This window comes from Rousettus aegyptiacus, unplaced genomic scaffold (genome assembly GCF_014176215.1).
Source record: "Rousettus aegyptiacus isolate mRouAeg1 unplaced genomic scaffold, mRouAeg1.p scaffold_m13_p_6, whole genome shotgun sequence".
Classification (NCBI taxonomy): Eukaryota; Metazoa; Chordata; class Mammalia; order Chiroptera; family Pteropodidae; genus Rousettus; species Rousettus aegyptiacus.
The window spans coordinates 51,162,219-51,188,477 of NW_023416309.1; the positions used below are offsets into that span (position 1 = coordinate 51,162,219).

A 26,259-nucleotide genomic window follows, 5' to 3' on the forward strand; every position below is an offset into this window, starting at 1 on the left:
GTTTAATCATACAAGAGAAGCAGGAATGAAGGAGATGTAACTTGAATCACATTTCAAATTCTTACACTGGAAAAAAGGAACATCAAAGGGGCAAAAAAGCATTTAGTCATTCCATACCTTCGCCTTGGGTCTAGCTGTCTGATTGACTGGTCTAAGATGAACTCCCTTTTTAATTCTATCCATCATCTCTTCAACTGCTTGCCTCTTCAGATCTGTGACTTCTTCGGCTAGTCAGAGAACACACACATACATCATCTTATAGTACAAGAAAACAGCTACTTCCTAGTTTTGGTGACTTAGAAAGATTGCACTATGTAATTAACCACAGTCGTTTTTTCAGAAAAGTCACAAAATACCAATAGCTTAAGGTAATCAGCTATCAGGTAGCCACACATGTTTCATAATAAAATCTTTTAATAAAAGATCTGCTTTGAAAAATAAGAGATAAATTTTAAGGTCCAATTTGTAGCCTGGAAATCAATACTGGCTCATCTATGTTAAACAATTAAAGTGGATTTTGTTCCATTTGTCAGCATAATGCTAAGACCTGAATTTCTACAGGTCTTTAAGAACCCAACTTTGTAAATAACTCCAAATAATCATTCATCTTTGTCTCAAAGACATTTTGAAAATTTATAATACATCATATGTCAAAAGAATCAGCCCAAAGAAGAAATCATTACCAAAAGCCCACTTGAAAATAAAAGATCAAAGAGAACTTTCACTTATTGAAAGAAATTCAGTCAAAAGATGGGTAGCAAATAGGAAAAGTCTATTTTTAAATTGCTATCTTTTGTTTAGGAATCACATGGGAGGGAAACATTTAAGCAAACCTTTTTCCAGTCTTTTCAATCTGCCAATGTTAAGAGAAAACATACATCCAGAAATTACTGCAATTAAGCAATTAAATTTGATTTTCAAATTTCAACCGTCTATTGTATAACCTTTGTACTATTTGCTGCAAAAACAATAAAGCTGTTGAAATATGCATCAATTAGAAGAATGCAACTGAGGTGAGCTTCCACCTGTTGATCAGAATAGTGAAATTTGCCTATTTCTGAAATACATATCGCTATTAACACAGTTCTAGATCGTGTGTTTACCTCCATCTAACTCACTGTAACCAATATCTTTAAGGTTAAATATCTCATAAAACCCTTCCAGTTAGCATCGTATTAAGACTCCAATGGTGGGGCACACAGTGGATACTCCACAAGTATCTACCTTCTGACTGACTTGTAAAGTTTTGGATTTAAATAGCTAGTTAATATGTTTTACTATTTGACCAGAAATAACTAAGGCCCAAAAGGATGGCTTCCAAATAAAGGCAATCACAACTATACCCTCAATCTCACTGACAGCAGTGGCGAGCTTTGCCCTGAGAAGACCAAAGTCACGGCTTCTTTGTCTGCCACATGGCCGGAACTCACTAACCCTGGGTAGCCATTCCTCTTATACATACGCCCAGGGGAGCAACTCAGGGCATGAAGGTGCCACCGTCCTCACCCACGCAGCACTGCAGTGACTGAATCGCTGCTACATCCACTGCATGACCTAGGTTTTATGATACAGTCCTGACCTCGAATAGTGGTGTCATCCTCACAAGCCACTGAAATGCGGGGAATTAAAACATCCACAAGTCAAAAAAGTATCTCTTGCCAGGCAACGTGGGAAACCCAATCCCGAAGTCTGAACTCATTCACCAGTAAAGGAAAAAGATTATATGCCTTTAAACGGCATTTTCCAGGGCAGCTCCTGCTGATGAGTCACAATTAACAAGGGGACACAAGAAAATTACTATGGATAGAAATTCCTTCCTGCCTTCCTTCCTTCCTTCTTTCCTTCCTGCCTTCCTTCCTTCCTTCTTTCCTTCCTGCCTTCCTTCCTTCCTTCTTTCCTTCCCTCCTCCCTCCCTCCCTCCCCCCACCCACCCCCCATCCAATATCTGAATAGCCATGATGCACTACAGAGGACTTTCGCTGACTCTACTCAAAATCAAGGGAGATAAAATCCAGATCTGTCATTCAAGCACCTGATATGGGTACCGAGTTTATTCCTGGGAATTTTTTTTTTTTTAAATCTCCAAAAAAACATTTAATTTTCAAAAAGGCTGCCCTTTTGAGTAAGACTTGGGAAGAGCTGCACAGCACCAGGAGCACCGCCTACAAACAGATTAGCACTCTGTAAGGAATGACTGAAACCCAATTAAATGCGCCATACAAAAACTAATTAAGGCAGACAGATGGAGAATTATGGTCAACACCATTCAAATCTGCTGCAGCATCTAACATAGCAGGAATTTAAAGCAGTTTCTCATTTTTGCTTGCCAGAATCATAGTGATAATTCAGAGAAGTGCCACTATCTGTATTGTGCACAGATTATAAACCGGGCTTTAATTTCTCAGTCTTTTTCAAATGTAAAGGCTTAATTGGTCTTAAGCAAAAAAAAAAAAAAAAAAAAAAAAAAAAAATCACTCTTATCAGATTCCCTACTCAGGCACAATACGAGGGCAACACTAGGTTAGCTACACAAGCTTTCTCTCTCACCGACCCTGTTTTTGAACTAGCAGAAAGCAATCTATACGAACTTCTAAACTACTAAGCGGTTCTAATAAATCTGCGAGAATCACCTATGGAGATCTCATGGTATGTTTTGTAATTCTTTCTGCAATCACGCAGTTGGTAATTGTCTCACAAAAGCATGTAATCAGGGGAACAATGGAAATAGGCAGGATGCTGGAGATTAAAGCAAAGGGACAAAGGAAGACAACAGGTCTAATGTTATTGAACTGCCCTAGGAAAATAAAATCAAATGTTCTTTGAGTTAGTGCCTCAAGGTCAGTCTTGGATCAGAAAGCTATGTGTAATTAACTGAGGCTTAAATTTTAAGACCCACTTGAAAAATAAGTTAGTTCTTTTAAAGAAAAAAGAAAAAGACCCACAGATGAAACCATCACCTCGTTGCTCAATAAAACCTTTTGTTGCTACCTAGAAGAAACTACAATGAATGTCTAAATGCCACAGGATTACTTCGTCTTTCGCTAACGTTTTTAAAAAGGCATTTAAAAACATCTTATGCCCCCATGATGTACCAAATTTCTACAAAACACATGGTAGAACAACTTTGACTTTGACCTAAAGGCATAAAATCGAGGAAATTTCCTTAACTGCAATGATCACAAGAACCTGCAGAATGAGGACTTCTGCCTCTCAAAGGGTAGTTAGTACATTGTCTATTTTTTTTCAGCTAACGTTTTGGGTATTTTCTATGTGCTCAGTACTACTCTAAATGCTTTACATGCTATGAGACTCATTAATTCCTGCAACAACCCTATGAAACAGGAACTAATAATATCCCCATTCTACAGATTAGTAAATTGAGGTAAGAAATTATCAACAAATTAATGACTAAATCTGTGATAAACAGCAGGCATACCTCTGAAATCTCAGAACTTGTCCAATAAATGTATTCTTACCAAAATTAGAGTTATTAACTTCAAAGCGTATAATGATTTCTTATATTTATTAGACATTAAAACTACTTCTAAAATATTCCACAAACTTTCACTACAATCAAGCTTTTTAAGAGCTATAACCTAGCCACAAAAGCTTCTCCATTCATAAATTGTGAAAAACATACCAACTGTACAGTAAAGGCCACCATAACATGGTAACATAAGAAGACACTATGATAACAAAGCTGGTCCCCACATGATAAATGCAAACTCCAGAGTGTCACAGACAATCCCTACTTAAAACTCCTAAATTTCACAACCTTGACCACAGCCTCCAGAATCCGGCTCCAGCCCACCTATCGGACCTCTCTCTTGCACCCCGTGTTCTAATAACACCAATTTTCTTTGCTTCCTAATTTGCCAAATTCCTTCCCCACTTTGGACCTTTGAATCTGCTGTCCCTCTGTGTGAACGTCAGCCTCACCCAGACTTGCTAAATCTACAACTACTCATCACTTCCAGACGCCAGCCATCCACCTCCACAATCTCTTAAAGATTTGTACTCCTCCTCCACAGTACTGATCAAAACTCATATTTGAATAATTATATATTTAATTGGATAATTACTTGTTACTTCCTATCTCCCCCATTCAGAAGTAACTTCCGTGTCTTGACTCTCTGGTGCACAGCACCGCAGTACATAGAAGTGCTTGGTGAAATCTCAGTTCGCTTGTTACTGGCTCTAAAAAGCCTTTCCCCAGAGGCTCCTTCCTCTCTTTCCTTTACACCCAGAGTTCCTTGTCTCTTCACGAAAACGCATTTCCCAGCATACCTCACTTTACAGTGACGTGTGTACATGTTTATCCACTCCAGACCATTGGCTACATAAAGGCAGTGATTGCCACCTGGTTCGTTCTTATACCTGCAAACTTCGTACTTCTCCCATGACAATGTGCTCATAGTCAAAGACCTCAACAAACGTGAACTGTTGAAAAATTATAGACCGTCAGCCACTGAAAGTAAAACAAGGAGCCTGAGAATTACTTGTTTCTGGTTGAGCTGCCTTTTCTTTCTTAGCGCCGGTGCCGCTGGGGTGGGATCGCTTCCGGATCATGGACATGAGGGACCTTTGGGAGAAAGAAAAAGATGGACAAGTGATTACTGGATGCTGTACGATCCAAGAAATAACGTGTGTGGATTCTAAATAATCCCACTCTTCTCTGGGCGCACTAGAATTTAAGTAGGATTTCCACTTTTAATAAACTTTTGGCTAAACTTTTCATGACTTTAAGGAAAAGTGTCTCATCTCTGTGTGAAACCAAACTAATTACTGGAATATGGGGACCACTATCATTACTAATTCGATGCATAGACATTTACAAAGTAGACTAGATACAGAAAAACTTTAAATGTCTATATTTAAAACTCAGAGACATCTACCTAAGTAATGTGTTTGAGGGAGACGGAAGGATGAAAGGCTTAGAGGATGTTTTCGGTATCTATTTGTGAAGCATGGGCAAAAAACCATGTGAATCTGCACAACACAAACCAGATACATAAATGATAAAATATATTTAGACTACCAGTCTCTCTGGTCCATGTTTTTAAAATCCGAATAAAATCCAAATCATGATAAATAAATATGACATTATAATTTCAAAACCTCCAATATATTAAAAGATACCATAAAGAATAAAAAGAAATTCTAAAAATCAATGGGAAAAGGCAGACGCCCCAACAGAAAAATGGACGAAACCCCTGAAACTCCATAGACAACAATGTCCAAATTTCCCATATCCACACCAAAAAGGTACCTGACTCCATTAGTTATTAGGGAAGCACGAATGAAACCCACATTGAGATATTGCTACACACTCATCAAATAGGCAAGAAACTTGTAAGTCTGATAATATCGGGAGTTAGCAGGTTTGTGGAATAACGGGAATTCTCAAACTGAAGAAGGTGTGTCAGTTGATAGTACCACTTTAGAAAACTGTTTAGTATTAGCTAGTGGAGTTGAAGATACATATACCCTATGAGCCAGGTGATTACTGGATGTGTTTGGGAATTTCTAGGAACAGCAGACAGAGAGGGGATTAATAATATAACCAAAGGTAGGGGTGAGAAGTAAAAAGAAAATCTGAAAATTCTAGTGATTGAGGAGCACTGGGTTGTTCTGCCCTCAGAGCAAGTATCACTGTGTATGGCAAGTTGCCCCTTTTGCTAGAGCCAACATCATGCCTTTCCTGTCCTCCAGGGCTGGCTTCCTAACTGGTATATGCTACACTGCTATGCATCCTACAAGAAATCTAAGCACTGGTGCACCACAACACACGCACAAGAATGCTCACGTAAAATGTCCATAATTTCTCTGAACTGGTAATAACTCATATATCTATCAGTACCGCAATGGATGAACACATTTTGGGACATTTTATAAAACGGATTATGTATCAGTGAATATGAATGAACTTAAGCTGCACAAAATAACATAGACGACTCTTACGAAATACTATAAAGAGAAAAGAACAAAACACAAATAGAGAAAAATTCCAATATGTAGTTTTTTAAAAGCATGTATATATTTATAGTTTTTAGAGACACAGACACATAGACAGACAGACAGGCAGACAGACATCGCTAAAGTGTATCTATCTATCTATTATCTATCTATCTATCTGTCTGTCTGTCTGTCTATCTATCCATCCATCCATCCATCCATCCATCCATCCATCCATCCATCCATCCATCCATCCATCCATCCATCCTATCTGTCTGTCTGTCTATCTATCTATCTGTCTGCCTACCTACCTACCTACCTACCTACTACCAACCTACCTACTACCTACTTACCTATCTATCTTTTATATCCCTATAGTTTAGAGATATAGATTCAGGTAAAAAAAAAATAACTTTAAAGAAAAAGGATAAAAATAAAACACTCTAGAGTACCAGTATTCCTCTGTTTCTTGATTTAGATGCTGATTACATGAATGTTCACTTTATATTATTTTTAAGCAGCATATAAGTCTGTGTACATTTCTACAAATGTTATCATTCACCTGAAAAAGTTTACAAAACAATGAGTCAAGAATTCTTGAATTCTTTCAGCTATCTTACAAATGTCCTCAGTGTGGTAAACTAGAGTTGACAAAATACAGTCATGAGGAAGACCGGTTGGGAAGCCAGCACTGGAGGACAGGAAAGGCATGATGTTGGCTCTAGCAAAAGGGGCAACTCGCTATACACAGTGATACTTGCTCTGAGGGCAGAACAACCCAGTGCTCCTCAATCACTAGAATTTTCAGATTTTCTTTTTACTTCTCACCCCTACCTTTGGTTATATTATTAATCCCCTCTCTGTCTGCTGTTCCTAGAAATTCCCAAACACACTGAACAATCTCCCACGAAGCACAGTAAAAAGAAAGCAGTACATCCCGCTCTACCCTGCGAAGTCTCCGCGACTCACCAACTGGGAAAAAACCCACCCCTGGGCTTTTAGTTCATCTAAGTCCTCTTCTTCGGGTTCACAGTAGCCCAAAAAGGAATTAAATTATTTTCACAAAAGTTGGAAATTTACTTAGAACTTTAAAATAAGTACATTTGATTCCGGAAGTCAGGAGGATGTTTACTTGCTCATTTTTCTCCATTCTGTCGACTGAAGGCAGGAGTATGCTAACTACCCACAGGAGGTGGGGCTTGAGGAAGATTCTCACTAACTTAATCTCTCACAATGCTCTGTGAGGACCCTACCTCTAGTTCTCAGGGGAAATTTTGAGAGTGCGTACTATTGCACATAAAGATTACAAAGCAAGAATTTATTTGTACTACTCAGAAGATTTGTATATATTTATATTTAGTACTCAAAGGAAAATCGCATGTAATATTAAAAAAGAACCATCTGTCAAGATGGGGCTTAGATCACAGAGAAAATAAATAGGGCGGGTCTCCCAGGACACATGAGACTAGGAAAAGATATCTAGGACCAATAATCCAAATCGCTGTCTAAAATCACCCCATTTCACAACCACTTTAACTGAACGGATAAAAGCTTCAAGCAAGTGTCCTCTGAAGATGGAACAGTTCAGTGGAGAATATTCCCCTTGGAATCCTTTAAGCGGTGTCCTTCGTGTACACTATGATGTTTAATTTTATGAGTCAACTTGACTGGGTCGTGAGGTAATCAGATACATGGTCAAACATGAGTCTGAGTATTTCTGTCAGGATTTTGGCTGAGATTAACATTTAAATTGGTAGTCTGAGCAAAGAAGATTGTCCTCCCTAAAGTGGGTGGGCCTCATCCAATCAGTTGAAGGCCTGAATAGAACAAAAGGGGGACCTATCCCCAAGTGAGGAAGAATTCCTCCTGTGAGACTGCCTCGAAATTAGGACATCTATTTTTTCTTGCTTTCAGATTCGAACTGAAACACTGCCTCTTCCTGGGTCTTGGGACTGACTTTGGGACTGAAAATCACCATCAGCTCTCCTCGGCCTTCAGCTTGTTGACTCTCCCTGCAAATTCTGGGACTTGTCGGTATCCACAATAAAGTGAACCAATTCCTTAAAATCTCTCTTTACGTATGTGTATATGATATATATGCACATATTTACATGTGCATATATATGTACACACACACGCATGCGCACGCACCCTATTAGTTCTGTTTCTCTGGAGAACTCCAATACACTAATATAACCTCCCCACCCCCCATGAGCCAGCTACACCTGTCCAGGGCCTGTCCTAATTTCACTACCGCTAGTATAAAATGACCAAAGTATGCCTTCTTGCTTGCTTTCTTCTCTCTTACCTGCCTTCTATGGAAAATGAGCAGGAAGAGGAGGAAAAGGCAATAAAACCACTTAAAGAAGCCAGGGCCCTAGTCTTTATTTATTTATTTTTTTTTCACTTTCATTTCTATCAGTGATATACACCAGGGTAAAACAAATGGAACAAAGTTGGGAAACCTCGATTGGTGTTTTCAAGTGCCACTGAAACTCAGTATGTATGCAAATATATTTCTTTGAACAGAATGTAATCCTTACTAAAAAAAAACTTCACAGAGAAATTATGTCTTATACTATTTAAATTTATCTTAAAATAAAAATCATTCATGTGTCCAATGAAAATTTTCTTTAAAGTGCCTTATAAAAGAATTCATGCTCTAGACATTTAATCTGAATTCTACTTTCATTTCTCAATTTAGCTGTATAAATTGTGCTCTTTGGGATAATATTCTACTTAGATTATATTTTATTTTTAATTCTGAGGGCTCTCAAGATTTCTGAGACTAAAAGCTAAAGGCTAACAGCAAGACTATAATCGATTTTTAATAGTTCTCCCTCTTCATAGGAAGAAGTGACCTTTCTTATCAGCTCAAAATTCCAGATCTTAGAGAAAGATCAAAGTGATGAATTTTCTATTTTAAATGTCAAATTCAGAATATCTCCTACAGATTTAGCAACCCAGGAGAGAAAGAATTTAAAATACCTGAGATTCTTTTAATTGACTCTTGGCTCGATCACGTGTAAAAATTATTTTGCTTTAACTACTTCAATGGCTTAAAGTAGATTATGTCATCCCCTACTCAGTAAGAAAAACTAATGAGAATTTTTTTAAAAGGCAAAGCCCCATTTTCATAGTCGTGTGGGAGGGACATGCTACACATTCTATTCAGATGGATCAGCAAAGGTACAGAGTTTGAATAAATGGCCTCTCTGTGTGAAAGGATTAAACAAATCACATGAGTTAATGAAAGGTAAAAATCTAGCAAAATTTTGAATTCCATTTGTTCGAGAATAAATTATACAGAAACAGCTAACATCATGACAAGAGGAGGTAAGCTGTCACCACAGCAAGCAGGTTGTCTTATGTAATTCTGCATGGTGGGGTGAAGAACCACAAAGAAGGCAAAATCTGATTCTAGAGCTCCTGGGGTATATTGTGCTTAATTCAGGCACTCAATACCACGAAGTCACCTGAGGCTTCAGAAAAAGTGCATTCTTGTCTGCATAGATGATTTCCTGTTACAAGAGTTTAAACATAATTTCTTCTTCTTATGAAAGGTAACTCTCTCAGCATTATTAAAGGTTTAAATATGAAGTTAGAGATAAAAAGAAATTAGTACTTTTAATTACTGTTCATAACAATTAGTACTGTTAAGTTTTCGTTTAGTTTAGTGCTTTTGTTTTTGAAATAACTGAATAAACCAGAGCTTTTCAAATTTAAATTAGTGAAAGAAAAAGATGAAAACATTCTGGAGAAGCTCAAAATTCCTTGGTGTTCCAGTTAAAGGAAATTCTAACATCGTCAACTGAAATTTTAAAACTGAAGAATCGAAAACGATTGTTTTAAGCGTCTAGCTCCTCAGTGTGGAACTCATACATGGAATCTGACCATCTCCGACAGCAGAACACTGTAGGCCTCAAGAATGTCTTGGCCAGGTGTTTTTTCTGCCCCTGTCTATATATGTTACAAGAAAGGCACAGTACATTGGTTTTTAGAAAATTCTCTGAAACCCTAGCGGATAGCTTTCATACTTTTTACTACCCCTCTAATGATGTAATCTATGCCAAGATTAAAACAAACGAACAAAAAAATGCCACTAACATAAACTTCGGGTTCTCTGTCCAGGAACGACACCTCGGGCAGAGCAGGATGACACTTCGGGATGCGCTTACCGGATGGGGTTGGGCGGTGGGGGCGGGAGCGGCGGTGGGGGAGGCGGCGGCGGAGGTACCGAGTTCTCGGACTGGTTCACCCGCTTCTGGAGTTCATCAACTGCACGGAGATCACACATTCAGAAAAGAGCTGCAGTAAGCAACTTAACACTCTCCGTACTTGGGAAGGAAAAACCATAACCTCCCTCAAAATCAAGTTCCTTTTACTGGTGTAAAGTTAGAAATTTCAATGTGAAACTGCAGAACTGTTTAAACGTATCATCATCCGGCCTACTAATTCAAGAGAGGCCTTGCATATGTTACAAGAAAATGTGTCCATCTTTTTGTTGTCTATACGACTATGAAAAAGAAAAAAAAAATTCACGACAATGGCTGAATGGGTGGGCAGTTAAGGACTGAGTGGGTAGAAGAAATATTTGTTAACAACGAAATATACTACTCGAACACTAAGAAATTGTTAATACTTGACTTTTAAAGTGTATAGACTGAGAATTAATTTTAAAGATGACATTTAGTACTGAATTTTAATAGCATATTTTCCTCCTCCACTTAATTTCATTCAACAACTGCAAGTCCTAGTGTTCTTGATGTTAACCAGACTCAGACTCTCCAATGTCTGTAACTCAGAAACTTTTTTATTCGTTTGAAGAGCATTCTGGAAAGATAATTCATTCATTCACCTCATTCGAGTGACTAATGAAACATAGTTACGAAGCACCAACAACATGAAAGGGCCTATGCTTTCCGGATATTCTATCAAGTGCTATTCCAGATACAATGCTCCCAGTTTTAAGGAGCACCATCTGAACATACATCGCAGATGTGAGCCCCTCTCACCAGGGCTCTCAGAGGCTGTGGGTGCCGAATATCGTTTGCACACAGGAAGCGCTCTCTCTCTCCACGGCCATTCTACTTTCCGTGACTGACCGTACCTCGCAATGACCTGTCCATCTGTTTTTACTCTCAACACTTAAATAAGGTCTCTGACACCAAGAATCCTCTAGTTATTCCATACGCATGTGACTCTCTCTGCAAAGGGAGTTTGAGTTCAAGGACAAAAGGCGTGGCTTTTTCTGTAGTTCTCAGAGTACCCTAGGGTATGGCTGGGTATACACAGAAACTAAATAAAATGCTCCAAACTGAATCTCAAATGTCTCTAGCATCTGCACCCTCTGTTTATAACAAAGGTAGATGGCTTTCACTACTGGCTGCCCTGATGGTCACGAAAAAGAATGGACTATTAATTTCAGATCGACTTTTTAAAAAATAAACTGTAATTAATTTTCATTGTGGATTAACAAGCACTGAATATTTTGAAAGAAAACGCCAACTTGGTTCTTCTGTACAGATTTCAAAATTCTAGTATAAAATTAACAAAAAATATCTCAAGTGAATATTGAAGCCGTTATAAAGGGAACAACCTGCTTCCTCAAATTACCTACCTTCCAACAGAAACTTATTACTTATCCCTGTGAAGTACTCCGACTCACACAGTCCTGTTAAGCTTTCTAGAACTGAATGAATAAATCCTTTGATTTAAGTATCCCCTGGTGTTTTAAAAGTTTTCCATTTAATATAAATATTGTTGCCCATTTTATTGTTAGGTGTGATATTGTAAGTATTATTTCATGTGTATAATTAGACACCAAAGATGAAGGTGGTCTATATCTTAAGTTTAATTCTTTTTAAAAATGTACCCTAAAATGAACAAAATAAGTACTTAATGAAAACTCATCAATGAAGCCCTGAGAAACGCTAAAACTTGGGTGTTCCCATATTAATGGTATCTTTGTCTCTTAATGTTCATAAAGACTCTGGGTCCAAAAAAGAAGTAAAAATACTGATGAATCATTTGATTATAGCAGCCATTGTACTGAATTGCAATGGTTAGAGATGAAGGAATTTAAAAATGAATCTTGGTATTTTCCTATAGCATTCAGCGAATGTGCTAGACGACCTATGTGCCAGGTTTTGTACCTACTGATGGGAGATTCACTGACTAATAAGACATAGCAGCATACTCAGTGCTTTTACCGGAATGCTTTAAATTTCTGGCTTTCTCCTCAGAATTCTGATATTTCGATTCCAATTCTTTTTTATCTTCTTCTAGAAGTTCCAGCTGCTGTTTGAGGTTGTGTATCTCTTTGTGGAGTGTTTCATTTTCCAGTTTCTCTTTTAATTCTTTGACCTATAAGTAACAGATAGACTCTTATGTGGTGATACAGTTTTTCCTGTGTTGAGGAAAATCAAGGGAAAAATGTTTCCCTTCTACTTTACACTTCATACCAAAGAGATTAAAGACTATAAAAATTCTGGGATACACATAAAACTTAAAATCGTTATCAACTTTTTGATTCAATATAAATTTACTGGAGACTTAAGTCCCACATAATTTAAGTTTTAAATGTGAGTCAAAAAAGTAAAATCAATCATACCGAAACATTTATTTAAAACAGATGAATACTTTCATACCCATTATCAAGAGAAAATTTCAGGTAGTATTAAAGAGACCTCTGTGGGAACAATTTGATAATAGCTATCAAAAACCTTAAATGAACAAAGAAATAAAGAAAGAAAGAAAGGAAGGAAGGAAGGAAGGAAGGAAGGAAGGAAGGAAGGAAGGAAGGAAGGCAGAAAGGCCTTTTAATTCAGTAATACTACTTTCAGAATTTGTTTTAAAAGTGATAGTAAAATAAGTGTTCAACTCTATTCACTAAAGTGTTCTTTGTAACAGGGAAAAATAGGAAATAATGTCCACCAATATTATTAATTTAATGAATTCTGGTGTGTTCTTAAATGAAATACTATGCAACCATTTAAAATCTCATAGTTCACCATACATATAAACATATGAGAAGATGTATTACCAATTGAAAAAAAATCAGGTTATAGAGCAGCATGCCTGTTATTACGATTCCATTTAAGGTATATTCATAAAATTATATATTTATATACCATTTGGATGTACACCGAAATATGGGATTCTTAATTTTCTTTTTTAACTTTTTCTGCATTTTTAAAATTAGCTTATTAGAAGGAGCATATATTATTTTTATAATCATAAAAATGACACAGTGTGTTTAAAAGATTGCTGAATCTACATGGGAATTTACAGACAGGTAAGAATTCTTTTAAACCACCTACATGAAAGAAAGATTATATAGAATAACTGTATGGCATAACATAACAGTTTTAGAAGTACTGATTGCTATAATTTCATTCATGACTTTTATCCACTCTTCAGTACCTTGCCACTCGCCCCAACAAGGTGTATACCCAACAATTTAGTCTCAAACCTCAGTTCAATTCAGTGGGTCCTAGGCATGTGCTGACTGTGAAATGAGTTACCTGCGAGAAGTAGGACTTCTTAGAACCAAAAAATTATCTAAATTTTAAAGAAAACATTCTTTTATTCTCTCTTCATTTGAAATGGTAATTCCAGCATATGGAAGAAAAGACAAAAAATTCTTCCCTTCTCATCCAACTCCCCGGCCCTCTTCCCCAGGGACAACAACTCTTCCTCTAGAGGTTCTCTATGCATATACCAACATTTCTTACAGAGGAAAAAAACATCTACCCCACCTGGAGGGAAAAAATTTACCCCACCTCACTGCCAACTTCGTAAAAGCTTCAGAAACTTCCAAGGATTAAATGCCAACACTGTTGCTTAAAGAGACTTCGACAGGTGACAATAAAGAGCAGCTAACAGCCTTTCCTTCGCAAACTAGGCGCATTGTGAGTAGTATAAATATTGACGTAATTTTTCTTAAGTGGTTTCTTTAACTCGAAAGCCTTTGTTCCACCTCTTCGCCTCTCCTCTCCCGCATCCTCGTTCTCACTTACCACGGCGACTACCCTTTCTGCCCAGCACCTGAGGTAGGCTGTGTCAGCTGGAATGGCTCCACTCGAACAAACTGAAATAACCACTTAGGGAGTCTTTAAACATAGACATTTGTGCAAGTTTACAAAATCAGAAAATTTCTCTAAGCAAACAATTACTACTAACATGGACTTTTCCTCCCTCTCTGAATAAAACCTATGCCTTTCTACAAGCTCTGAGACTAATGCTCTGCCAGCGTATGCAGTCTCCAAAAAAGGCAATCGGCTCACAGCTTTCCAAACAGTGCGTTGTGTGCATTATAGAGGATTTTTGAGTTACATCTTTTTCCTCACTTTTTCTGATCTTTTGGATCGTTAAAGATAAATCTATAATAGCATGCTATAAATTTCAGCTGGACACTAAATTAAGTTCATTCTGGTACTTGTTTTTTTCTGAAAGGTGACTTGTAGGCAAAATATGGAACTCTAAGGAACTGAACTAACTCTTTCCATTTTAAATACGTCTGTGTGTGCATATGGGTATGTGTGTATATTAAGACTCCAGAAGAAAACCTGCTACCTTTTGCTGATGCTGAATTCTCTCTTCCTCAAGGAGCTGGGTGAGTTTTGCATTTTCATCTAAAGCTTTCAAAAGCTGCTGGTCAGGAGCGGAGCTCTGCAGCAGAAGGTGGCTTTGTCTCTTCAGCTTATTTTGTTCAATGAACATCTGCAAAAGTTAATGAGAAAAATGTACATACCAGCCAAGCTCAGTATCTCCTCAACTTGAGCAAAAGGAAAGCATGTGGGCTTTTTATTAAAAAGTTAAAGGCAATTTCTGAATTTGACAGGATTACAGTTTTAGAAGTAATGATTGCTATGATTTCATTTTTAACTTTCATACAATCTTCAATACCTCTACCCTTGCCCCAACAAGGTACAATATTGAGTTGTACACTTCAGTTTTTTAATATTTTATTATAGCTTTAAAATCCATTAATACTAATAGCGGCTAATATTTATCAAAAACTTATCTTATGCCAGGTACTCTACTAAATATTTTATATGCATTATTTTAATCCTTACACCAATCCTTTGAGTTACTACCTCTGCTACGAATAGCTAAAATTTACTAAACATTACGTGATACTTATGGTGGTAAACATTTTACATATGTTATACCATCTACTCCTTAGAACAACACTGTCGACTAGATACTAGTATCCTATTTTTAGTAATAAGGTAACTAAAGCTCAGAGGGGTTAAGCAACTTTCCTTAGGATATATGTAAGTGGAAAACCCAAATTTTAACCTGATCTGTCTACTTTACAAGCCCAAACTCCTAACAACCTAGCTAATCTCATCTGCTATTTATTAGACCTAATGTTTTATTTTAAACCAATTAGTTTGCTCCAATGATGAAAACAGTTAACAGTAGGAAAGTAAAAGAGAAGGGAAAAGGTATATTAATATTTATATTAATACTTAATGAATCAAATTGCTTTATTAAGCAATTTACACGTATTATTCATTTGATCTTCACAACTTCCCATGATTGAAAATAACATTTTTCTCTATTCACCTGTTATTTCTTTTCCTTAATACCCTACCCAAATTAGCCAATGGGTGATCATGTTTTTGTTTTCGTTTTTTCAAATGGCTAAGTGTGAGTAGGAGGGAAACGTTCCATTTTTCCTTTACACATCTGAGAACTGTTTGTATTTTTTACAAGGCATATACGTTGCCTTCATAATTAAATCCATAAAGCAAATTGATTTAACAGTTCATTTCTAAGGCTCTAGACAGTAAGCCTGAAAGGACAGAGCTCATCGTATCTGACTCCTTCACCGTTCACTTCCCACTATCAGCACAGTGTCGGGCTCAATGAAATATTTGCCGAACGTACCAAAGAACAAAATGTGAAAAACTGGCACTTCCCTTGTTAAACCAAGTCACGAACCTTTTAGCAGTAGTCAATTGTTGAAAATCCAAGAATGTGTCAACCATACAAAAAAAAAGAAGATATACTAGTTCTAATCTAGCTTTCTTTCTTTTTTTTTTTTTTTTTTTAAATAGTTTCCTTTTCATTACGACGTGAATCAAATCTGGATATTGTGAAATTATTGAGCACCACTGCAATTCTTTCTGAGCCAGCTGCTCCTGCTGTCCCGCCTCAAGAGTCCGTCCCCTCGTTCTGGGTTAACATGTCAGCACCATTGTTTCCACTAATCACCGCCAGGTGAATGGCAGCGTAAATCACTCATTTTCATATTCTTCAGGGGAATCCGGCTTCTTCCATCTATCTTCTCTGCTATTGCATGGCCTTCAAGTTTCCTTAGAGCTGCTTTGTTATTCTAACGACATTCTACGAACAACAGATGGAAAACTGAAAATGTCTCTCAATATAAGACCCTGGCATTCGGGTCAAAATCAGCCAACCTTTTCAGTTTTGCAATCAAGGCGTCTTGACATTATCTCTCCTCTCCCTCCCCCGCAACTGTTTATATAGTTCCATTATTTATATTACTGCAGCTTTTTCCAAAGGGCTGTGACACACTCCAATTCTCTTTTTCTTTCTTCCAGGTAATAAGAGAACAATATTTCTTCACCTTTCATTAAACTCACTGAATAAAATGAATCATATTTCAAATCAGATCTTCTTAGGCTAAACCTTTTATAGAGTTCATTGCAAGCGCAGCTACATTCAAGCACAGAAGGACTCCTGCACGAAACCATAATCTGATTTTCAAACATCATTCACATAACCCCATGCCTTGTCTTCTTTGTACGCTGGATATTTCCACCTAAGAATGTTTTACATTTCCTTGACTACTTTCCTTCAACTCACAGTACACACACAGATTCAAAATATTCATACGCGAAGGAAATCTCTTGCAGATCAGCTCTCCATCCTTAGCTGTTACAGTCCAGATGACTGGGACCTCATCATTTCCCTGGAAAGCAATCCCAGAGCCACAGAACACCCAATGCCTACATGTCAACAAAGATAAGCCAGAACACGAGAAGCTCAAAGCTTACTTCTCACGTGAAAGGAAAGGCATTACTCTGGTGAGAGGCTGAGATAATGGATGTACAACATGGCGCTGCCCCATGGCAAGTGGAAGAATAAACTCCCATAATGACAGCACTGTACAGCAGCCAAAGAGAGAGACTAACATCGTGATATCGCTATTTGAGATGGGATATGGAAATGTAACCTGGATTCATAAGGCTACTTGAAACACAGAAAAACCCTAAAGTCGAGCTGGACCACAAGTTATGATATCCATAAATACGACTTCTCTTCCCCCATGTAGCATTTTATAGTTTACAAAATACCTTTGAAAAATCATGCCATTTGAATTGTAAATCCACTTGGTCAGGTGGGTATCATCGCCCATTTTACAGATGGTGAACGCGAAATTTCAAAAGGCTAAGAGACTGCTCTAAGGTCCTACAAGTGGCAACTGACGGACATGCCAAACTTTGAACCCAGATCTTCTGACACCAAGTTCAGTGAACCTGATACTGTTCCATAGCTGCCTCCCTAAATCGGCTGATCCTTAATTCAAAGTGGTAAGTTCTTACTCATCCTCAAAAAAATCAAAAAATATTGTGAGGTGTCATCTGCAAAGGTCTTTAAAATATAAAAATAAAAAAAACAGGTTTCTACAAGAAACCTACCTCTTGCGCAAATGACTCTGCTTTCTTTCGAAGGTCTTTCTCCAATTCCAAGTTCACCTGCATCTCCTCGTACTCTTCCACTGCTAGCATGGACACTTAAGACGAAGGGAAGAAAACGGATAATATGTCACGCAGATTAACAGGAATGTAGGTGAAAAAGCGGTGAACATGTTCTTTATACAGGCATGGAAGCACCCTCAACCACTGCGGGTTGGAATATAAATTGACAAAATCTTTTTCGAGGGCAATGTAAATCAAAAATCTAAAATTACTCATAATCTTTGACTCAATGATTCCACATTTAGGAAGGTATTATCTATTCTCTGAGAGTGAAATAATTTTCAGAGGATAAATCATGAACATATACAGAGCTTTAGTTTCTGGGATGCGCTCTGCATTGTTGCTGAAAATACGAAACTAAGAGGTGGGTTAACATGGAAGGGTCGGTAAAGCATGGTACGTACAAGATATGTCATAATGCCATCAAAAGTATATTATAGGAGCATAGTTATTGAATGCAAAGACATGCATAATTTTTAGAATGAGGTCATTTTTGTTTTTTAAAAGCCACATACAAAACACATCAACAAGGCATTTCACAGAAGAGGAACTATTTGAAATGCCAATAAACATGAGGAAAGATACTCATCAGGGAAATGGAAAGTAAAAACACAGATACCTTAAGAGGCGACACGTAAAAACCAAAAAGTACATGTCAAGTCTGGAGAGGACAGTGAACAATGGGAACAAATACACTGCTAACAGGAATATAAACTTATAACTATTTAAAAAGTAATTTGGCATTACGTAGTGAAATTGAAGATAAAAATTTACATTTGGCCTATTATCTTAGTGAAAGTCTTGGATATGTGCACCAGGAAACATGTGTAAGAATTTTCATAACCATATGACTTGAAACAGGGAAAAAAAACTGAAAAAACTCAAACGTCCACCAACAGGAAATTGGACAAATGGATTTTGGTACGGAACACTGAACAACATATTAAACAGCAGTGAAAACGAATACACTACAGCAAAACCATTCGACATGGATGAACCTCATAGACACGGAATGCTGCAGAAGCTCATTTGTGATATGATATGACACCATTTATATAAAGTCGGATAGCATGCAAAATTAAACGATTTGCTGTTTAGGGATACATATGTATTTGGCAAAACTATAAGAAAATGGCAATGACCCAAGGAGGGGGTACAAACAGAGAGAGCTGTTCAGAGATGTTCTTTACCACTGGGTAAAGACATATTTCTTTGCTGGTATTTTCTTTGTCTTTCATATATGTTGTAAACATATTTAACAAACAACATAATGTATATATAAGGTTCTTCTTTAAGATTGGAAAAATATACAGTAAAATACTAACAGTGCTTATCTCTAGACTGGAAAGATTGAGATTTTTTTCCTTTTCCTGTAGGAACATGTGTACTTTCCAATGAAAAAGATTAGCTGAAAAAAATATATAAATATATACATATACATATGTGTGTTATTTATATGTATGTTATACACACACATGTATGTATGTATGTAAGTAAGTATGTTATTTTAAGTGTTCTCCATGCTTACACAGAAGAGAAACAGCCTTCTGTCCATCCAGGCCCAGAGTCAGAGCTTTGAATTGAAGAATCGCCGTAGGACAGAAACCTTCAAAGGGAAGGTCTTGTCAAAAAAGAGCAACACAAACGCTGCTTTCTGAGTTCTGTGGTCCCTTCCGTTAAATCACCGTGTAGATGGGACAGAGGCGTTGATGATGCCATTAGGAACCAGGCATAACGTAAGGAGATACCGCGTTTGTCTCCCCATCGGCTTCTGGCACCTTCGATCCTGAGCTGAGTCATGTCAACGAACTCTTCAACAGGCCCTCCTGATGGCCGCTCTCCCATAAGCACCAGTGTGCTTCAGTCCTAACTGACTAAGGGCCAGTTCGCTTGGTAATGACATAGAATTTCAAGCTCTAAACTCTGGAAACCTACTGCCTACTTAGAGGAAAGACTAACAGTCTTACTCCAGGAAAGCAATACGAGTGGTGGTTTGTGACGTGAATTATAGGTCCCTGAGAGCTAAAAAATTTTCAAGTCTACTTTAAAAAGAAATTTCATGAACAAAACAAAGAAGACTATGACTCCCTGAAGCCTTGGACAAGATAACTGACTCTCTTTACTATGTCCAGAACGTTAAAATAAAAATGTAATGTTCATATGTCTTGGCCTTTTTACTTGGATTCTGAAAGAAATTAGGTTGGTCCTAGTCATGTATTTATTTATATAATCTCTCTTTTCTTAGATAGGGTATTCTCTGAAGGCACGATCAATGCGATTAACCTCTGCAGAACTGTTTCTAGCACAGTGCGTCAAGACTGAAAATTGTCCTACACCCTATCTTCTTAAATGTAGACAGAACAGAGAACTTCTTCCACCCTTAACTACGAAGTCCTTCGTTTGTTCAAAATGCTCAAATCATGAATAATGCAGAGATGGAGAATTCCCATTAGCAACAATGGAGAGGCCTGGGCCTGAAAGATTTCCTTTTGGTATTGCACTTTCTGAATTAGGAAGGAGAACGGTTAAGGGGAAAAAAAAGGAGAACAAAGGACGTGGTAAGTCCCCTCCCTCAGAATTACATCTGCAGACCTAGAATTCGGCATCACTCTCTTATCCTAAACCAGGGGATGCAGACCAGTTCCATGAGACGTGATGTTGTGCTTGATGACAAGTAAGCCCAGACCACACGGTTTTCTCTAGAAGTAGAGAAATTTCCTTTTTTGGAGAAATTTCTTTCTTACCAGGGAACTAGGTCTGCTTTTCCTGACTAACGGATTCCTTTTTATGTGATTCGTATAATCGGTCATCAATTAGTGAGATGATCATGAGAGCACAGCACCGGCCCCTAGCCAGCTCAGAGCCAGAGTTCGGGCACAAAGGCAGGAAATGGGTTAAGACTTCAGAGCAAGCATGCGCTTTGTAGAACAATATATACCCTCACCTTCCCTTTGTCCCACTTTTCACATCTCCTTAATTAAAAATTTTACCATATCACGTTGCATGCATTTATGAAGATAGCCTAATCTATTCTAGAATGAACAGAGACTTACTAAATAACCTATCGAATACATAAAAACTGAGGGATAGCCAAAATGGCCGTGGTCCCAGGACATATGCAGGACAGATCGAAACTGAGGTTTTTAAGTTTTGAAATGAGTGGGTCCTGCGTACCTTAAATAAAAGCACTTTTAAATGTCCCAGGACTCTAAGATGGGGGATAAAATAGAAATGAGAGAGACTCATTGCTAGAAGTTCGGAAAACACAATACGGAAGATTTTCGCTCCAAGAATCTTTAGGCACAGGTATAAAACAACACGATTCATGTAAACAAAATAAAGCACATATGCGCTTGAGAAAAAATGACTGACGTTACATACCTCTATTGCACTTTTCTAAGACTTTTCTCTGTTCAAGAACTTCCGAATTTAAAGCATCTTTTTCTTGTTTAACTTTATTTACCTAAAAATGTGAGATTTTGAAGAGAGAAAACACTCAAAGTTGTAAAACATGACATATGGTGATGTGTGATTCTCAAACTGCTATTCAACTTTCTACAAGAAGTTAACGATTTAAAGTAGTAATTGGCTTTGCTGTCTCAGGCTTTTATTAAAGCTCTTCTTAAAGACTGAAAAGTAGCTCTTTAAGTTAGGATGCAAATTTGCTAGAGAGTTTATTTACATATTCCAAATGACATTGAATTGGTCCCTGAACATGGTAGTTAGTGTTCTAGCTGGCCAGTGTAAATAATTGATATTTTTAATGCAAATATCCGACTACAAAGCACCCAGAAAATACATGAACCATTTAGTCAGAGATCCAATACTCAATTTTGGTATTCATCTTAAACTCCGATGATATTTGGCTTACGTAAAACATACATAAATTTTTCAAATAAAAAATAGTTTCAACTTTGATGACTTTTGGCTTAAATAAAATGCATACAGTACAGTAATCTTCCCACGAAACTTAAATATCTGAAATAATTTTGGGCATCTAACAATAAGAAAAGAGACTATCATAAAGTAGTTTTAAAAGAGAATGTAAAGCTATACTTATCAAAGTGGATAACTCTCAAATGCATTATATGGGATGAAAAAAAAAGCAGGTACATTTACATAGTTTAAAAACACTCAAAACGCTATGTACTGTAGTACAAATGTAATATGAATATAGCATTGGAATGATAAATCCCAAGATCAGAATAGTGGTTGTTTGGGGAAACGGGGCAGGGAGCGAGGAGAATGTAATTACGGAGAGAAAGACATTGGGGTTTTCGACACTATCTTAATGTTTATGCTATTTGGCTAGATAACAGACATACAGATGTTCATTATTTTGTTTTTTATGCTTTTCGGGTATCTGAAAGTCATAATAAAAATAATTTTTGAATGGCTTCCAATAATACCTCTGAGTGGGAGGGGAGAGGATCATCAATAAATAATTGTAACTGAGGAACGGGGTGCATCAAATGTGTTTCCTGACTCTCTCCTACCGTTACACTCAATAAAAAACCTAAGATAATGGTCCTGAAAGGGATTCTGAATCCATCAGCACTTCCAGATAGACGCAGAAGTGGTTTCTTTTAGAATAAACTATATTTTGTGTTTGGTTTCAATTAGTAACTGCTATACATTGTCCAATAAAAATGCCGTTTCCAAAATATCATCATCCGTCTTCTTAGTCATCAGGATGCTCTACCACAATAAGGCAAAGCTATCGGGGCCGGGGGTCTGGTGGGCCCGGCTAACCAACCTTTTTCACATTATGGCCCTTAAGATGATAATATGCACATGGGAATTGAGGCGACCGGATGAGGCTCCTGGCTGAAGGGATCAACGCTTTGGCACACTCGTGAGCCCTCTGAGGTCTATCAGGGTGATACACATAGAACATCATCAGTTGGGGAGCTCTGGGCCACAGAATCTGAGAATGATCGACACGGTTATACCAAGATTGCAAAGGCGGATCCTTGACGCCTCATGCAACAAAAAGTAATTATGTACTTCGGCTCTTAAAGACAATTCGAAAAGAAAAAGTAAAAGATTCTCCAACGACCCACTGGAGCCCATTCTACCATCTATCATACACATGTCGGAGGTCGCGGGGTGGACTTCCCCAACTAGGCCAGCCAGCCACTGGCAAAGCAAAATACTTGTTCACCAGCAGCAACAAAGTGTACAACTTACATTGCAGATATTCTTACGACTCTGCCTCATACAGTGAATTATAAGGGGCAACGGAGAATACTCCAATGCTAGTTTAGTGTTTCATTTATTGAGCTAGGTAGTGCGTATATGAATGTTCACGATTTTATTTTCTTTACCTTCTTGTATGTCTGAAACAGTGGGGAGGAGAGAAGATTAAAATTGGTACGTGGTTCTCACGTCAGAAATCAACTTCTAATAGCAAGTTTTTAACATGCAGTCCCCGAACACCTTGATAACACTAAAAGTCTCGCCTGTCAGGCCTAAGATACATACTTCTTCAATTACTTCTACAAGTTTGCTCTTGAGACCTTCCAGTTCAATGGCTAATATCTTCTTTTCCTCCTGAGCGGACACAATTTGATCTCGGAGTTCTGCATTTTTAAAGAAAACATAAGGGGAAAAATACAAATAGACGTATGTTTAAAAGAAGAAATCGATGTTGGAAAAAGAATTGATGATGGCAGCTTATGGTCAAGGCTATTTAACAATTACAAGGAAAATAAAGACGCCGAAGACAATGAAAAGCTCACTTCCGTGCCCTACAACAGCAGCCATAGTTATCAATAATTTTATATCAAGCAATCTCACCATGTTAAATGCACCAGATTATGTTTTCTTTGAATTCTACCAAAACCACGTTCTCGAAAACTGTCTGGCATTTTAGAAGTAAAATTTTTTAAGCTTTCAGCAAAACAATTTAAGTCACTGTACTCATTTCTTTTTTATTTTATAATGGTCATGGGCTCTTGTCACAATACAATATAAACAACTGGGCAGTTACTAATTTGGAGATTTTCATTTGAAGAAAAAAATCCTGATTTGCTGCCAATTTACAGCCCTTAAACATTATTTGAACTGACTCAAAATATAACCTATTTGAAAAAGGGTTAATTCTAGTAATTTTCTCTCCAGAGTTGTGGGTGTTTTGTTTCTTAATTTATTTCATATTTCTTATTATTGGGATTTAATGAAAACAGTGTTACTTGAATGAAAATATTAGCAAGTGTAAATGCAAAAGCTTCTCATGTTAGATTAAAGTTACTTCTACCATTCAAATGTTAAAAACATATCAACGGATTAGCGCAGAGCACTTAAATTTACACCCGGGCTCATGGTTTTGCCAGTTAGTCTTTATCTACTTTTAATTTTTTACCTTTCTCCAAGGACAATAAGAAACCTGCTATGTGGTTATTTATAAATTAAATCAAAGTTTTTTGCATGAACCCAGCTTAAAGGAGTTCTCAGAGACTTATTTCAAGATCACTTTCTCTACTGGCTGGCTCTTCCTGAAGGCGGAACAAGAGCTACCATACAGCTCAAGACCTAACGGAAGGCAGAACTATGAACAAAAGAAAATTCTTTAGACTGCCTCTCTCTTTCCACTAACATAAATATTTGGTCCTAGGTTAAAGTAGTGGAGAGTCAGGTAAAGATGACTTTCTTTATACACTTGTCCCTCGCTATTCGCAAGGATTATTAGTTCCAGGATCCCCTCGGATGTTGCGAGTGCTCAAGTCTCTTATATAAAATCACATGGTATTTACATACAACCTAAGGAGATCCTCCTGCATACTTTAATCGTCTCCAGATGTAATATTTAATACGATATCGATGTTATGTAATGAGTTGTTATACTATATTATTTAGCAAATAACAAGAAAATAAAGGCTGTACCTGTTCAGTGAAGACAAAACTACTGTATAGGCCTAACTACAGAGTACCCGTCAGCCATAACGTAACATTTTTTTTCTGAACATTTTCGATGCATGGTTGGTTGAATCCGTGGATGCGGAACCCGTGTATATGGAGAGCTCACAGTCCTTTCTTCTTTACACTTCCAACTGAAGTTTTGTCTACCAAGCAAGCTAATGAGTACTGCTTTTGACATGTGCACTATGTTTAAACACCCCAGTAGTTACTGAATCAAAATCTGCTTTCCTATGTCTTTAACATAAACAATGCGTGTGTGCACGTCTAGTGTATGTAACAGATGTGTCATATGACCTTGCCTAATGGCACTTCTTGCTGACCAACACAGTTGTTTAATACTACATAATGCTTATAGCTCATTGCCTCAATCAGATGGTAAGTTCTTTGAGAGCAGAGACTAAGCAATTTGGGGAGGAATCTTGCCTAAAGATTCCAGCAGAGAACCAGACAACCAGGAGGGGTTGGCTAGATCTATTTTCATTTGTTCTTTCTTTCATTTTCATTTCATCAAACTATCTTAACACATAGTCCATATTCAAGTTTACAGACTAAGTGGCTTGTCTGTCAAAACAATGCTTTCAAAAGTGCCCAGGCGCAAACAAGAAAGTGATGCCTAAAGACAAATGTTATATCCTAGCATGATTCTCAATCAGGCTACTCCTTAGGACATTTAAATCAGAATTTTTTTGAGGTAGACCCAGGCATCAGTATTTTTTAAAGTTCCCATGTGATTCCAATGTGCAACCAGGGTTGAAAAAAAAAAACATTATCGAACATATACTCAATAATTAAGCCAAGGGTCCCACCTTTGATCTGCTTCTGACACTGTACGGAGACACAAGTCTCAGCAGCACCATCTGGGTCCGTAGATGAATCTTCGTCATCGATGTTTATCTCTTCAGTTATGACATCTGGTCCCAGCTTGGCCATGTATAACATGCTGATTCTTTTCAATGTCTTATTTTCTTTATTTAGCTAATGCAAAATATGAAGATGGTTAACAGTACTCAAATGAGTGTCTGGGATTTTTAAACAACAAATTAAGTGTACTTTTGTCTTACATATTCATCGACATTCACAGCATAACAATTAGAAGATTCATTAAAAAAGGTTTTACTTACACTTTTAAATATTTGACTTATTACTTTAAGTAAGACCTGACGCCTAGATTATAGCCAGCAGCATGTGAGAATGCTAGTTATAACTGAAAAGAAATCTAAGGAAATTAAAACACCAGCATAGATTAAACCAAGCATGACTTGATTGCCTTAATTAAGGCACTTTATTTCAAGTGAGTGTTGTCTTTGATGCCGTACTGTGAACTACTTTTAAATCTTTGCCCAGCACTCTGTCTTTTCTGGACACCGCCATTCCTCTGCCTTGTTCTATGTGATTTCAATGGAACGGCCAGGTTTCCCCCAAAACACACCTTTATCCCTTTGGCCACAGATAATTAGTCCAGGCACATGACCCAAGCATGGTCAATCATATCCCTTCTCTAGAAATCTGGAGGCTAGAACTAAGAGATTCGTTTCTTTCTATACATTCCAGATGTAGAGAAGCAGGCGGCAGCCACATGCTATTACTGAATTGATGAACAGAGGAAGGAAGTCTGTAGGAAAGCCAAAATGAGGCTGATATGTAG

General features: G+C 37.4%; 1 protein-coding gene across 5 annotated transcripts in view; it reads right to left on the reverse strand.

The window, feature by feature from the left end:
- SHTN1 (shootin 1) overlaps nt 1-26,259 on the reverse strand; it is a 90,989-nt gene that overhangs the window by 27,148 nt on the left and 37,582 nt on the right. For all 5 annotated transcript variants that reach the window (XR_004951498.1, XM_016142507.2, XM_016142510.2 and 2 more), the window contains 9 exons: nt 25,421-25,589; nt 23,178-23,275; nt 21,075-21,156; nt 17,634-17,728; nt 14,533-14,679; nt 12,168-12,321; nt 10,134-10,233; nt 4,500-4,582; nt 118-227 (listed from right to left, as the gene is read on the reverse strand). Coding sequence is in view for 4 of the 5 variants with exons in the window: in XM_016142507.2 (XP_015997993.1) it covers nt 118-227; nt 4,500-4,582; nt 10,134-10,233; nt 12,168-12,321; nt 14,533-14,679; nt 17,634-17,728; nt 21,075-21,156; nt 23,178-23,275; nt 25,421-25,589 (1,038 nt within the window). In the remaining variant the exon portion in view is untranslated. The remainder of the gene's footprint in view (nt 1-117; nt 228-4,499; nt 4,583-10,133; nt 10,234-12,167; nt 12,322-14,532; nt 14,680-17,633; nt 17,729-21,074; nt 21,157-23,177; nt 23,276-25,420; nt 25,590-26,259) is intronic.